The sequence below is a fragment of the Balaenoptera musculus genome, chromosome 9, assembly GCF_009873245.2.
Source record: "Balaenoptera musculus isolate JJ_BM4_2016_0621 chromosome 9, mBalMus1.pri.v3, whole genome shotgun sequence".
NCBI lineage: Eukaryota > Metazoa > Chordata > Mammalia > Artiodactyla > Balaenopteridae > Balaenoptera > Balaenoptera musculus.
The window spans coordinates 18,473,695-18,490,370 of record NC_045793.1 but is presented as its reverse complement, the minus strand read 5'-3'; the positions used below and the strand labels follow the sequence as shown (position 1 = coordinate 18,490,370).

General features: G+C 38.7%; 1 protein-coding gene across 6 annotated transcripts in view; it reads right to left on the bottom strand.

The window, feature by feature from the left end:
• Positions 1-293: 293 nt before the first annotated feature.
• The window catches only part of CNOT4 (CCR4-NOT transcription complex subunit 4), a 141,875-nt gene continuing 125,492 nt past the window's right edge, over positions 294-16,676 (bottom strand). For 3 of the 6 annotated variants that reach the window (XM_036862908.1, XM_036862909.1, XM_036862910.1), the window contains 2 exons: positions 2,366-2,578; positions 311-1,682 (listed from right to left, as the gene is read on the bottom strand). In XM_036862908.1, coding sequence (XP_036718803.1) covers positions 1,381-1,682; positions 2,366-2,578 — 515 coding nt within the window. In that variant the 3' untranslated portion in view covers positions 311-1,380. Of the gene's footprint in view, positions 1,683-2,365; positions 2,579-16,676 lie in introns of all 6 variants that reach the window. The other 3 variants (XM_036862907.1, XM_036862912.1, XM_036862913.1) reach the window with 3 other exon arrangements.

Sequence of the window (16,676 nt, the reverse complement as noted above, 5' to 3'; positions counted from 1 at the left end):
GCCCATGAGGCTTCTCAGTTGGGAAGGTCTGGTCTGCACAACACAACAGCACAAAGAAGCATCTTCTACTGAAAGCCACCGGAAGAGGAATTCTTGAGGATAAGATGGGCTGACCTTCAGAGATGGCAACGACCGACAATAAAATGAATTTTTTTCTAATTTCTTCTTCTAACCCATCCTCCCTATTGCTGAAGATGTAAAATCAATGGAAACACCTGATGACTGTCACCACAAAATGTTTCAAATTCACATGCAATAAAATGGAAAAACAAAAACAAGAACAACCCAAGGGTCATCATCAAGTTTTCTGTTTTATTTAAGATTTTAGTTTTAATTCTGAAGAAAGAGGTACATTTCCTTTTTTTAGTTTTAGCATTAGGTTATAACCAGGTTTCTGTTTTCTTTTCTCCTGTCTTTTCAATACTGCACAAATGTCCAGAAACTACAGGGTTAAGTAAAAGCTGCAGGCAAGGTCGTCAGAGATTTGCTCCTGATGGTGATCAGATGGCCCCAGAGCAGTGCTATCTCAGAGTGCCCTTAGTCAGGTGAATTTAAGGTAAAAAGAAAAAAAAATTCTGACAGAGGAGAAAGATCGAAGAAATCACTTATATTTCAGCTCTTATATTATGCATAGGTATTACATCTGTGAATACTTTTTTTCTTTAAAACATTTGAATTTACTTTAAATCTAAAGCCAAAAAAAATTTTTTTTCTCCTTTAAAAAATCACTTCTCCCCTCCTTATAAACTCTTTAGCAATAGGCCAGTTACTACTGCAGATCAATTTGTCTCTCCATCAACTTCCGATAAATTCTTTTGCTTAACAACACAATCAAGTCCTCTCCATCAACTTGCCAAAAGAATTAAAAACTAAATTAAAAGCATTTTCCCTGCAACAGTGATAAGCTGAAAACAAGATGGATGCCAGGACCACTGCTTTCCCCCATGCATTTAGCCATCTCATTTCAGTCAACCTGGTTTTCAAACTTCTGCAGTTGATAATGCATTTACTTCACCTTCCCTATAGATTAATCATCATTTTCTGCTAAGCAGATTATGTCATTATTATGCGCAACAGACAAACAGTAATTTTCTAAGTATTGAGACTGCCCTTTGATTTCTTTTCTTTCCTCCTTAAAAAGGCATTTTTAGAAAACATTCAACAGTGTCACTCAAATGCTGGATCAACAGAAACTTTTACAATAAAAAAAAGATGGTAATGACCCTGCGATCGCATTGCATCTGGGGGTAGGGAGAAACAAAACTGACAGGAACTGGATTCTTCAGAACATAAGAGATGAGAAGGGAGCTGTGGGTCGGCTGAGAGGGCGAAAACAGGGTGGGACAAATCCTGCATTTTCTAATGGATTCTCCTCTTTCCCTAATGGCGGTCCAGTGTTGAACTCTGTAACAAATCTGTGGGGGTTTTGCTGGGGGGTCTGAAGGCTGTCTGAAAGCCTGGGGGTGGCGAGTGAAAGCTGGAAGGATTTGAAGGAGGAGGGTAGGGATTCCAACTGGCTCTGTGCAAAGGGATCTGTGTGCTGAAGGGGGCGCTGTGGTGGGCTTGTGATGGAGCAGCAGTGGGGCCGTCCATCTCTGTGAGGGCCTGAAGGGATTTGAGCCAGTGTGGAGGATTGTCATCTTGAAGAGAGTCTAAACTGTTTCCTGAAGATGCTGGAATACCTAAGGAGAGAAAAGAAAACAAGAAGGAAGATGGTGAGTTTGTGCAGAAAGCATAAGAATTTCATCAAACAAAAAATTTTAAGGCACTTAGTTTCTCCAAAAAGAAACAAAGAATTACAATTTTAAACTCCTTCCAAATAAGACCTTCTCAATCTTATGTTCCTTTTATTCCCCACCCACAATGACCACGATTTATTGTCACACAAACCCATGCCTCCTCTTCAACTATACAGACATCATCCCCCACTGTCACAGAGGCAGAGTTGCCACAATGAGTCCCCAGGATTGCATGATGTTATTTCCCCATTGTGCTTCTCCTTCTCTAACAGGGATACATAAACAAGATAGCCTTATAATAGAGAGCTTTATTTTTTAAAGTGGAGTATGTTCCTTTGAGAGGATAAGTCAGATCCTTCTGTACTTTGAGACCTACAAAATACACACATTCTGTCAGATGTTAGCGCCTACTTACACCAAAAGAAGCAACCTAGGTACCAAATGCCTTGTTACACAACTAGGCCAACAAAGTTAACTGAGGCTACATGACCCCGGAGAACGAAACAAGCTACTACACACTTGTGGCTTTGGGAAGATTACGTTGAAGAGACCTCTTGTTTTTAGTTAATCTGTGCTAAAAACCAAACTGATGGCAGTCAGTGGAGCTGAAGGAGTGAGAAAGTTACCTGTGATGATGGCTGGGTCTGTCCAGCTGCCAGGGCTGTCCCAACTCGGGCTGTCGGTGGTGGCAGTGTTGGACGTTGGTGCACTGTGGCTGGCGTTGGAGGGGGAAGAAGAATTGGGCAGTCCACCAAAGTTGATGTTAATGTTGGGTAGAAGTGCCCTTAGCCCGTCCTGCCATTCCTTCATATTTAAACTCTCTACAGAACTGCTGTTGTCTGGGAGATTTACCAACAAAAAAATGAAAGATAAAAAAAAAAAAATAAAAAGCTGACGTTAGAAACATATGTTGTTCTTTAGTTGTTAAGCGGGAGAAGAATTATTCTTTCTTTATCGAGCATTTAAAATGGGTTGTCCTAGCAAGATAAACTTGGTTAGGATTTTGCTCATGAGCTCAGAGCCCCTGAAATAAGTGAGGAAAAAGTTGCTCAAGGATCAGGAGAGGGAGCTTCTTGTCCTTCTTACAGACTCTTTACCATTTTCATTTGTAAGTCAATAATCCAGTCTAAAGACTCAATGCTCCAGAGCACAATTTAGTTCCAGCTACATTATAAAGTTTCAGTTAGTGGGGCATTTAGCCAGCTGAGCTGATTTACGCTATAAAAAGAAGCAAGCCTGTAAAGTTCAATATAGGAGTGTATTCTGAGCCCATTAAATGAAAGAAAAGTCATTTTATGAAGAATAAACATAAGCCAATAGAAAAAGAAAAATAATTAAGTTCTTCCTGATTATAAAACTGATCATGTATTTCAGAGGAGAAAGGCAGTCATGTATAGGCTTTTGAATTTGAAAAGAGTATTTTTCCATTAGTCACAAAGGCCAAGGAGACAGGGGCGAAGCTACCTTTTGGATGGAATCATTTCCAGCAGTCTGCCCACTCTATTCTTACAGTTCTACCCATCATTTAAAACACAAGTCCTGGAGTCCTACAGTTAGTTCTCTGGTTATATTTACAAATAGCATCAAATATGATAAAACACTATCAAGATAAAAAGGCTTTCATAAATTGGGACTCAACTCACTTGATCTACTACCATCCAGAATCCACATGGTATATAACTAATTGGCTGGGGGGAGGGGAGGGGAAGCGTAAAGTGTAACTACTACTTAGAATAATTGTTTTATTGAAAATAGGACAGTAGGTCAAACTACCAACCGTGGTTTTTGAGAAGAGCATAGAAAATTATTTCTGGTTCTACAGAATTGATGAGTGTCACCACTGATGATGATGATGATGATGATGATGATGGCGACGATGGCAACCATATTCTATCAGGTACAGTCTATGCTATTTGGTGAATTCAGAGTTTTCTTTTTATAATGTTTCCTTTGCACCAATCACTAACCTATGCCAAATTATAACATTTCAGCAAGTGAAGCTTTTAACCCTATTGATGTTATTTATAAAAAGACAAAAAACTACAATCAAATGCAACAAAAGTCATCTCTGAATTTACTTAGATGAAGAAAAGACAATCTACACTCCCACAGACTAGTCAACAGAAAGGAAAATAAATTCTTCAAACCAAATTCCAATTCACAATCAGTGTAATTTCCTAAAGCTTACCCTCCTATTTGCATCCTATCTGACATTTACATTGTGTTGTACAATTCACAAAGCACTCTCATAGTCCATTATTATTTCATTTGATCCTCATGTTGTGCGGTAGGCAGAGCAGGGGGAATAGTGTGCATTTAACAGATAAAGAAATAGACTCTAGAATAATTTGCACAAGTCACATGACTTGTACCGTCAAGACCTGAAACCCAGACCCTGAGTTGTTTTTTTTTTTAGTAACACCAAGCTCTCACTCTTGTATAGACTATTTACTTTATATTTGTATAGACAATTAATTGGCTTTTTAATAGGTTAAATGTTTAAGGCAAATCCCAGGGGCTTGTGAGACCCATGATGAAAAGGAAGCAAAAAAGAAACACGGAAACATTATAGTATGTCCATCAGCCATGACTAGTAGGAGAAATATTTCGCTAAAGGAACAAACTGGAATTTGCAGCCAGGGGAGAAAAATTCTAATCAACAACACAATCATCAATTCCCCCCACCCCCTAGTCCACTCCAGCTGCATGAGGCATTAACAAGATGACACTAATGAAGTCCTAGAATACCCTCAATTACAGGAAGGTTCGGCGGTTACATCCTGTCAGACTGAATAACTTAACTTGTTTTCAATTAACCAAAAACTGAACTCTAAACAAGGAAAACTTCACAGGAGGGAAATAAAATCTCCCTGCTATAAAAAGGTGATGTACAACTACATGGGAACATTTTAAGGAAGATTAATGCTCTTGAACTTTAGGTAGCCAAAGTCAATTAAGAAGCCTATGCAGATGATTTGAGGTTCCCTCTTTGACTGCACAGGGAAAAAGAAAAAAACCCATAACTTAGTAAAACCCATTTTCTCCTTACTTTTGCTTTACAGTTAGTGAGAACTGGAACTAAGGAACTTTGCATTAACAGAATAACATTTGCATTTATATAAAGTTTATCTGAAAATCAGTATTACAATAAAATCGAAAGACATTTGTTCAGAGGCAGGGGATATATGGGAACTCTGTACTCTCCACTCAGTTTTGCTGTGAACTTAACACTGCTCTAAAAAAATAACATCTATTTAAAAAAAAGATATTTGTTTCTCTGATTTTAGGCTAATGAAATCAAGCAAGAGTATGTTAGCCAAAGACATTCACAGACGGCGCATGATACAGAAACAGTGAGAAACTTAGATCCTCCCAGGTGAGCTATGATTATCAGATACCTTGGGGAATAAATTAGCTAGTTTATAATTCTCACAATCTTGCCAAAAACAAAGTCATGTGCCTAGACATCTTGGGAGCCTGATAGCATGGAGGACTGGTTTACAGTGAAGTTGCGAGTGTCACGAGGAAGTGGACTGACTCATTAGCTCTGGGAATGGGACCACTATTCTAAGTAGTTTACAAGAAGAAAAGAAGTTTTCTTCACTGTTTTCTCTACTACTGCTATGCCAAGTGTTGGCACAAAGAAGGGGCAAGAAAAAGGAAATCAGATAAATGCTAACCCCATGAAAAATTCAATAGCCACACTTGAAATCACCTCCTCTACCTCCCTGCCCACCCTCCCACCCCACCTCTGACCCAAATTTGTTTTGGCTGAGAGGGCTTCTGGTAATTCCATTCCTTGCAATACATACAGCAGGGCTGATGAACCTCAGCACTACTGACATTCTGGACTACGTAATTCACTCCCCGTCGTGAGGGGGCTGTTCTGCGCACTGCAGGATGTTTAGCAGCACTGCTGGATGCCGGCAGTGTGCGCACAACTACCCCCCACCCCCAACTCTGACAATGACAAATGTCTCCAGACATTGCCAAACGGCTACTGGGGGGGCGGGCGCAAAATCACCCCTGGCTGATAACCACTGACACAAAGGAAGCTGATTCCTTTGTTTCTAGGGCTCTAAATAATTCCACTTGAATACACGTTTCCTTTTAAATAGTACCAGGACAGGACACTTGGATGCAACCTGATGCAACTTCATTTCCCTTTATTTATATAGGACTTCACACTGGCATACGATTCACTATGTACAAGTCCGTAGGTCTAATGGAGAAAACACTGGGCTGAAAATTGCAGATGGACTGTTATAAGGCAACCGTAATTAATATAACCTTGAGCATGTAAGTAAGTCTCTTAGTATGCTTCGTAAGTAAGAATAACATCTGCTTTCTTCTCTCGTAAGGATAAAATAAGAGAAGGGAAAGCAATTTGAAGACCATTTATTACTTGATAGGTGCCTAACAACAATTTTTTTCTAATACTCAATACTGAATAGATAGTAGTTTCCAAAAAGCCAAGGTAAGAAGATTTCTCACTTGCCAGGAACTGGCTCTATGCACCACAGTCTCCTCCTAGCAATGGAGGGATAATAGCCGGTATTCTCACAGAGGTACTGTGCAGTCAATCTAACTAACAAGCCTTCTCACCACCAACACAGTACAAAGACAAAGAAGACACAGAAAGCCCTTTAAACTTTCCATAAGCAAACTACAATGAAAATCAAGTCACTGAACATACTTTATACTAAATGATACTAATTTTATTTTTAAAGTATTTAATTAGTGGTAGTGTAATACATTAGGGAAGGATTGTATATTTTTAAAGGATTGCTAATATGTTTAAATGTTTTATGATGTTAAAAAATTAATTTTAATTTATAATTTCCAAATATGTACAAAACCACTGTTTCGGTTCTAAATAATTTGAGGGCAGGAGAGCGGGTGAAGTTGTTTGTAGTAGTTTTATTTTTCAGAGTAGAACTCAAAGACAGAATTTAAAGTACTTTCAAAATGCCATATACCACACTCTCATATTCCATTGTGTAAGAAGTACCAGTATACTTCAGTTTACCTAGCACAGAGCACATTTTATTAAAGAAGAAATTATGGTTAAAATTCTGCCAGTTTGCTGGTAGTCTAACACCCAGTCCGTAACAAGTCAATCATCGCTCACTAAGCAGCTGACAAGTCTAGATTTTAGCAACAATGGCAACAACAAAAAATGTATGTGTTAAAGCTGCCGAGATAAAAGTCAAAGCAACTATTTACTGAACGCCTACAGTGTCTAAGGAGGACAAAGCCCTTAAGCCATGACTCCTGTTCTCAAGGAGCTTAAAGTCTAGATGGTGAGACAATACAAATATAGGAAAAGCTCAATAACCACAACCTGAAAAACCAACAGAAGAAATGTCATGGGGTTGTACATGATTAATAAAGGCTATAAAAGTTTAGTAAAAAGAGAGGCCAGTTAGGCACACGTGTGGAAATGTGCTGGTGGGTGAACAAGAGTTGCAGTCTTTCATTCATGGAGTTAAGTTCATGGAGTTAAAACTCATAGATGCCCTGAGCCTGAACAACCCACGACAGGTTAAAACTATCTTTGGTATTTTTACATAACACTAAACTAGTCTAACTACTTACTAGGAAATACACATACACATTTTATAAGCAATGATTATATTACAAAATAAAATTAAGCTGTGTCTGATATCAGGCCTTTCACAGAAAATCATAAAGCAGGAAAAGATGAATGGCTTAGGCAAGAGCACACATTATAGCGGCCAAGTGGATTTCCTTCCCTTCTATTCCTCAGATTAACTGCAATATATTGTTATAAAATGTATAACTTTGCTACAGAGAACAAGACTGTGGAAAATCTGCTCCTTATGATAAATTGTCACTGGTGACAAGCCAATGAGTTTTTCTGGCTTGCATAAAATCTTCACCTAAAAGAACACTTTTCAAATTGGTTTCACGGACTGCAAAACCACCTCAGGAGCCACTGGGGAGGAAGGGGACAGGGTAGAAGGACAACACATCCCTCCCACCTCCTGATTTCATCTATTTCCATTTTAGGGTAGCACATAAGATTCCATTTGAAAAAAACAAGATCTGCTAAGAGGGAAGACAGAAGATCTATGTATGACAACATGGTGAAATAAAGCACACTTAAGGGGGAACCCTAAAACAATAAAACAAAAGGCTAGTCCAAGTTTTAGTTTCCTCTACTACAGTTTATACCACCAGGTCGGGATTCTGTCTCCGCTTGGAATTTTGCCTCTACCTTCTTTTTGGTACCCCTCCACAAGGTCTTTTTATTATAAACACATAGGCCTTATTAATTAAACTAGCTAGATGTAACTACAGTCACAAATCCACCAATTTGTCCACTTTCATGTTTGGGCAGGGACAACTGGCTCACATATTCGGCCCTGATCCTTAGGCTACTCCATTCCCGACTGCAGTCCCTAGGACCAGAGACCGCTTATTTCAAGTTAAATTTCTGGTAGCAGTCTACGCCAACTGGGAAGTAGTCACTGAGCGTTCCAGTCACAAAATATTCCTAAAAGAGTTTCTTCTGTTCATCAGTTTTTAATCCTTATCTCATAGCTACTTCCCAAAGCCTCAGCCTTCAATCTGATCTTTTTTTCTCACAAGCTTTTATCTTCCTTTTCTTCACCGCTGTCCTTTACAGTTCAAAGCCAGAGGTTACTTCCAATAGGTAGGTTGCTTAGTGAAACAAATCTTTCTTGGTACAAGGGGTTGTCCATCAGAAATCTAGTTCCCATTATGGTTAATTCTTACCAGTGAGACTCTCAAATATTCATGCATTTTTAGAAGGACACACAGTACAGCCTGTCTCAGCCACTCTACCCCTCACTACACTCCCCACTCTGCCCCCAGCCCTGTTAGATACTAATTCCTGTGAGTTTGGGGACGGAGTTCATCTCCACCAGTATATGATTTCAAGAAAGCCTAAACTTTCTCAAACGTCAACATATCTCTAAGCAACTCAAATATAAATGAATTATGCTTGTCCTATATGTAAAACCAAACTTTAAAGGGCACACAAAATTTCTCCTATCAGAACTTAAAGCCTTCATGACATAGGCATGTTGTTCTTTAGGACAGTCACAAAAATCATTTCAATTTATTAACTAAAATGTGAATGAATTCTTTCAAACAGATTTATAAAATCAGTTTGTTTATGAAAAAATGTTATGCTACTTAAACAAAAAGAACTGACCCTCAAATTTCTAGGATTATGCTTTATTATAAAAAGCAAGAGAGACCACTACTGCAGAGCAGATTTGCTGGGGCACAAAATCTTAAGGGTTTAATAGATCTGAAAGTAGAGATTAAACTATGTGAAAAATTCTAAGAACTCAATGAAAAAGAGTTCTGAGAACAGAAGAACTTGAACAAAGTATTAACAAAAAACAGTCAAATTTTATTCCCACTAGCAGAACAAGTAGAAATGACATAAACAGGAAAAGAGAGGCCTTGAGGATTAGCTAAATATGATTTAGGCTTTCTGGACTCTGTCTTTACTTTCTGCCTTTCTCTTTGTCTAGAATGCTTTCCCAATCTCTTTGACTAATTTTTACTCAATCTTCCAAAAGTCCAAGTCTTCCACTCAGATCATTCTGGATGACAGCACTGTGGTCTGAACCGCACTCATGTGGCAGCACACCGTGCTGTGACATCCAGTATGTACACCCTTATGTGTACTCACATCTTCTCTCACAACTCTAAGGAAAGGTCTGCAATAGGCTATTTTATAGATACTTGAGCATGCAGCTCAGTGTCTTAGAAACTTGATGTGCTTCAAGATATCTGCTGAGTCAAAGATCCAACTTGAGAGGAGCTGAAAAACCACCTTCCCCAAAAAAGCCTATTTATTTCACATCTGTATAATGCTACGAATCAAGCTGTTCTCTCAAAAAAGATGCAAATCTTTCTGACGGCAGGAATGAGCTAAATTTGGGGGCCCAAAAGGCCTCTCTGAAAAAAGAGGCCACTAAAATGATATGATTTCAATACTGCTTGAGATGCCAAAACACAAGCAAATATAATTTTTAAAATCCAATGCACCAAAATACATAAGGAATGCTTTTAAAAAAAGATATTCTAATATTATGTGTACAGGATAGTAAACAGGCCTATTAGCTATATTCTATCCATTTTTCTACTCTAGACACTATTCACTCACTCACTATGCACCTGATGTACTTGATTACCTAAGTACCAACAATTCAATGAACTAAGTAGTAGTTTCATTTTACAAATGAGGAGACTAAGTAGACTCTGGTAGTTTAAAGAATTTGCCAAAGTTCAAAAGTGCTGAAGTCAGTAATCATACCCATTCTGACTCCAAAGTGTTTGCTCTCACCACTGAGCACACTACCAACTAGTCCGTGTCCTGGCAGGACTCATGGGCCAAGAGAAGGGGAGGTCAGACGCATTTAAACAACTACACCATGTGACAGTAAGTGTTGTTCTGGTATGAACAAAGTCCTGTGGGGCACAAAGAAGAAAATGAACAATTCTGCCATTCTGCATACAGGATAAATGATGACTGGAGAAGCTCAAGGGAAGAGAAGCTGATATGGAAAAGGGAAACGGCATTCCATACAGAGAGAGCAGGAGAAGCAGCTAATCACAAAATACAGTAGGAACACTGCACGATATACGTAGATGTGTTTTACACAATGTGTACTTTTCGCTTCTAGAATGTTCCTACGAGGATCTATGTTTGTTTTGGGGGAAGAATCAGACCATCTAATGAGAACCAGGAAAACATCTAGATGTTTGCTTTATGAAGGATCTAAGGAAGTAAAATCTATTTAAAAAAAAAAACAGGCAAAAATACCTATGGAAAGAAGTCTATATATAAAGCTGTACATCGAATGAAGAAAAAGTAAACTTAAAAGTTAATGCTGGGCTTCCCTGGTGGCGCAGTGGTTGAGAATCTGCCTGCCAATGCAGGGGACACGGGTTCGAGCCCTGGTCTGGGAAGATCCCACATGCCGTGGAGCAACTAGGCCCGTGAGCCACAATTACTGAGCCTGCGCGTCTGGAGCTTGTGCTCCACAACAAGAGAGGCCGCGATAGTGAGAGGCCCGCGCACCGCGATGAAGAGTGGCCCCCGCTCGCCGCAACTAGAGAAAGCCCTCGCACAGAAACGAAGACCCAACACAGCCAAAAATAAATAAATTTTAAAAAACCCAAAAAAACACCAGCTTAAAAATAATGATAATAATAAAATAAATAAATTAAAAAAAAAAGTTAATGCAGAAGATAAATACATCTTAGAAGCATTATAAACTGGATTAGATGGAACCAAGAAACAGAACTAAACGATGGGGAGGGACAAAAATCCATTATAAGAAATCTATAAAATCTGAAATTGGAAGCTTGGAGGAAAGCATTTAAGTGAGCACAAAACTGAGAACTATGAACAAAAGCCCCGTGAGGACATCCAAGGACGACTGAAGGAACTTATCATCCAGGAGAAGATATACACATCCACCAGAATATGATTTCACTGAATTATAAAACTGCAGAGACCTGGAGGATGTCAACCACCCTGACATCTCTGAGATCTAAATCTACCAGAAGAAAATAAATCTGAGAAAATTCACCTCCTGACCACCCCTCTTTCCCAAGTTGGAAACAAGGAGGGAAAATTTTATTCTGGACTTCTGACCAACAAAGAACAGGTTGGCTATTGTGAATATAATAGAAGCCCTAAGGACTTCCCTGGTGGCGTAGTGGTTGGGAATCCGCCTGCCAATGCAGGGGACACGGGTTCGAGCCCTGGTCCGGGAAGATCCCACATGCCGCAGAGCAACTAAGCCCATGTGCCACAACTGTTGAGCCTGCAGTCTGGAGCCCGCAAGCCACAGCTGCTGAGTCTGCGTGCCACAACTACTGAAGCCCACGTGCCTAGAGCCCATGCTCCACAATGAGAGAAGCCACCACAATGAGAAGCTCATGCGCCGCAACGAAGAGTAGACCCCGCTCACCGCAACTAGAGAAAGCCCGCGCATAGCAGTGAAGACCCAATGCAGCCAAATAAATAAATAAATAAATAAATTTATTTTTTAAAAAATAGAAGCCCTAAGAGTATGTGACATAATTTTAGGACTTTAAGAAGCAAGGAATGAGACTAACTAGACTGAGTTCTTGGCTAGCTGGCATCCTGGCTACTTTTGCAATCACCACAGTGTATTGCATTCACCTGTTTATATATTAGTTTTTTCGCCTAGACTGTGAGCTCCTCCAGGAAAGGGCCTTGATTTAATCCTCTATGTATATAGTGAATAGTTCCTGAACCTGAACCTCAAGAGGTATTTAATGTTTCCTAAATGAACAGCCCTGAACATTTGCTTCCAGGTTTTTTTTGAGAAAACACCTTTCCAAAGAAGGTTTAAAAAAAAAAAAAAGGAAGGGTAGGTCAGGATGGTCCCCTGGTTACAGGAGGCAGTGATTCATAGGCTACAGAAGATGCTAAAATAATGAACATTCTGACTATGCAATAAATAATTCTAATAAGGAAAAGAAATTGGGGCGAAATCTAAAGAAACCAGTTCTTGTGCAGGGAGAATCTCATGGGATAAGATGTGAAAAGAAAGCTTAGAAAAGCTGGATAGAGTTATGTAACCTACCTGTAGATAAGAGTATCGTAATCCTTGAGGATTAAAATCAGAATGCGTAATGATCTGAAGCTTGTGAAAAATGCTGAAGGCAAAAAAAAGCTAAGTTTGGAACAGGAGAAAATTAGGAAAAGCCACTGCTCAGCCTGTCATAATGCTAAGTCCTGAGAAAAGCCAGATCTATGTAGTTCCATCTTCATTTTGCTTCCTTCCATCTTCTTTATAAAACAGCATGATCCTCAAACCACAAAGGACAGATTAAGCAATGTGGAGAGAGAATAGTAAGTCAGAAGAGATGCAAAGACAGTAAAAGAACATCTATTCAATTTAAATAAGTTTAAAATTTCCAGGTGCAAAATGGATTCTATTCCAGGGTATTAATCCTCACAGATGTCATCACAAAACCACTGTTAAGAGGAGTTCCGGGACTTCCCTGGTGGCGCAGTGGTTAAGAATCCACCTGCCATTGCAGGGGACACGGGTAAGATCCCTGGTCCGGGAAGATCCCACATGCCGCGGAGCACCTAAGCCCCTGTGCCACAACCACTGAGCCCACGTGCCACTACTGAAGCCTGTGCGCTCTAGGGTCCACATGCCACAACTACTGAGCCCACGTGCCTAGATCCTGTGCTGTGCAACGAGAAGCCACCACAATGAGAAGCCTGCTCACCGCAACTAGAAACAGCCCGTGCACAGCAATGAAGACCCAACGCAGCCAAGAAAAAAAGAAAGAGAAGTGCCGGGAAAGGAAGAAAAGGCAGACTCTAGAAGCTACATAATTATAAAATGACTTCTTGGGAAAATTCTGAAACAGATTAGAAGACGGATGGTTTCTTTAGAAATGAATATGATAGGCTTAGCAAGCACTGCTCTATTGCTTACGTTTGCAGGCATTTTTTGTGAGAAATAATATGTAGCATTTTGGCTAAAACCTCAGCTCCTTTCCAAATGAAATACACAGGAAGTTTAACTTTGAGGTGGAACAGCAGTCATGGAGGCAGCTTCTACTGACAATTGTTTTCCACTGGAAATGTCCTACTTCTAGATGCTACAGTCCATTTCCTTTCTTCTTCTATTGCCTGCCCAAACTCAAACACTTTGCAGCTAAACTCCACTTCCATCCCACTGACACATCAATCCCATACAACAAATGGAATAGAGTGATCAATGAAAGCCAAAATGCATTTCCATAAAGAACCAGCCATATAAAAGTAATTTACCCTTTGGACAGGCTTTCTAGGATTGTCATAACTACAATAGATGTTGAATTCAGCAGTTGTTGGAAAGTTTTCTAGTGGTAACTTTTTGGTATATGATAGTAAAGTACAGCATGGATGACAGCAGTGTTTAGATGAACTGTCACAGAATTTAAGATACCGTGTGTTAGCCTGAAATTTCCTGAGATAGTGCTTGGCTTATCTTTGACTCCATGCTTTTTATTATATTTAACAAAACCTACAAAGTTTATTTAAATATGCAAACAGAAAACCAATTCGAGATGACAGAATCAATAATTAAAATTATAACTATTCTTAAATTAAAATTCTTAAAATCTTCACACAAATGTTATTACTGTTACTAATAACATTTATCTATCACTTTATAACCACGTAGTTTTTCATACGATAAACTTGTAAGATGGTGATATACAACAGGATACACTCTAACTACACCAAATCCAAACACATAAAATTTAACATGTATACATTCAGATTTTAAAAAATTCATTACCAAAGTGTAGGATGGAAGAGATCTAACCAGTCATGTGTATGAAAAAAGGTTTAGTGGTTTTACTTATATCATTTGATATAACAATTGGGTAATGGAACTTCTAAAGAGGTAACATTAAGACCATGTAAATTGATGTGAAATGTCTAAATTAGCAATCGTATGACATTGAGCAAATCACAAATGATAACCACTCTGAGCCTCAGTTTTCTCATTTACAAAATAGGGATAATAACCCCACAGGATATTTTTATAAAAAGACTCTGTAAACTCTAAAGGAATATACGAACTTTAGTAATAAGAACAGTGTTAATGAAAAAGGAGATTATCTAATCACGTCTGGATTATTAAAGTGTAAGCTTCATATTTTAAGAAAGGCATTCAGGGACTTCCCTGGTGGTGCAGTGGTTAAGAATCTGCCTGCCATTGCAGGGGACACGGGTTTGAGCCCTGGTCCGGGAGATCCCACATGCTGCGGAGCAACTAAGCCTGTGTGCCACAACTACTGAGCCCGTGCACCACAACTACTGAAGCCCGCACACCTAGAGCCTGTGCTCCGCAACAAGAAGCCACCGCAATGAGAAGCATGCGCATCTAAACGAAGAGTAGCCCCTGGTCGCAACTAGAGAAAGCCCGCGTGCAGCCATGAAGACCCAACGCAGCCAAAAATAAACAAATAAAATAAATAAATTTATTTTAAAAAAAAAGGCATTCATTGTCATGCCAAAATATGTGTAGAGGAGAAGTGGACTACAGAGAGAACTAGAAACCATGTTAGGTGTGAAAAGGTTAAAAGGACTAAGGATGTTTCATCCATGTCTAGTAGTTACTAGACAAGTGGAAACTGCCTTCACATATTTGACAAGAAGTATAAATGGGAAAAAGATTTTGGTTTAGCCAAGATAAAAAATTCGTTAACAATTATAAGTTCCCTAAAGAGAGCTCCCTACTTAGGAAAGTATTAAGTTCCCCAAACAGCTCTTCATTACCCACACAGAGAGTTCTGGAAAATAAGGTATTTATTTAGAAAGACTTTCTGAATTGTGTGTATACATGTGTATGTATATGTATGTGTGTGTATATATATATATTTGTGAGTATCACAAATGAGAAATTGGAGGGTTGGAAGAAAAGTATTGGTTAGGTGAAATTTTTAAAGTTTGTGTGTGTGAAGGGAGGGAGCAATGTGTGATCCTTGGGAAAACAAGGATCAGTCAAGAGTTGAATTTCCAGAGTTCAGAGGTAAAGATAGAAGAGAAGGACTGATCATGGAGTGGTGAGGGGAATCTTAACACTGAACTGAAGGCCACAGTTCAACCAAGAGGTGAGATAATTCATGTGGAAACGAATCTAATTAAGGTCTCCAGAAGTCCAGATTTAACACAAAGCAGATCCAGATGCAGGCTTTGCAGACCTCCAGAAATAATAATCAGACACTAACATTACTCTCTCAACCATGAGTTTTCATTCAACAAACATTTATCGAGTATCTACTCTGTATTATCTTCTCTGGGGCTGGATGCTATAACATTTGGCAGCAGCTTCCTAGAAGTCTTGCTGCTCTGCTTGTTTTGTATTTCTTCAACGGATCACTGGAGTTTGGCTATTCTGAACGAAGCAGTGATAGCTTTTGATCGTTTAGTGCCAATAAGATATTTTTATGCGAGTATAAGTTCCTCTTCAGGCCTGAAGAGGAACTTGCACTGAGACCAAAGTATTTTGCTGCCTATGCAGCAAATCCCCATATGGTTATATGTCTACTGAAAGTCCTAAGGTTTCTGATGTTCATAATTTTCCAAATTAAAAGATTTCTAAATTTTCTAAAAGTTATTAAAAAACATATAGCCAGTTTTTACTCCATTTGATTACACAGCTCACTTTTGACAGTGAAGATCAGTCTCATCTTTTTCTGAAAGATGGCTCCTATCTTAAGGGTTTCTATCAAAGACATAAAAATCCCCCAAAAAGAAGACTAAAATTATCCATGCTCTGAAACATGATTTTAATTGACAAATTCTTCATAACCCAACTCTGAGCTTTATTTTTAGAAAGTATGCTTTTAGGCATTAAAATAATCATTTGCTTTGTTTCTTAATTTTAGAAAAAAGATTACTTTTAGGAAACGAAGTAAATTCCTCATTATCCTGAAACTAAATGACATAGATACGGGTATAGTCATGGTAATAAACATTTCCAACCCAACAGACCAAGCATATATCTTTCTTCCTCACTATTTTCACAAACCAGAGATATTTGTTAAAGTTTGTTTTATAAATAAACATTTGATTTTTCAAAACAAGAATGCAAATTTGAAATTTACTTATTTTTTAGCTATGTGAAATGTATGATTTAAAAAAAAATAAGACGATTTTGCTTCTTCTTCCTCCTTACTATTTATTCATATACTGGGGAAAATACAGAAATTTTTTGCTTCCAATTTTCTAATTATGCCTCAATTTAGAAAGACTTAGCATAGACTGCATCCTTTCCAGACCTACAAAAGATGATACTCCTCTGGAGGAAAGCATTTCAAAAGGCCTATATGCTGATGAATTTAAAGAGCTATATGCTTACCATCAGTTCACTAAGGGGC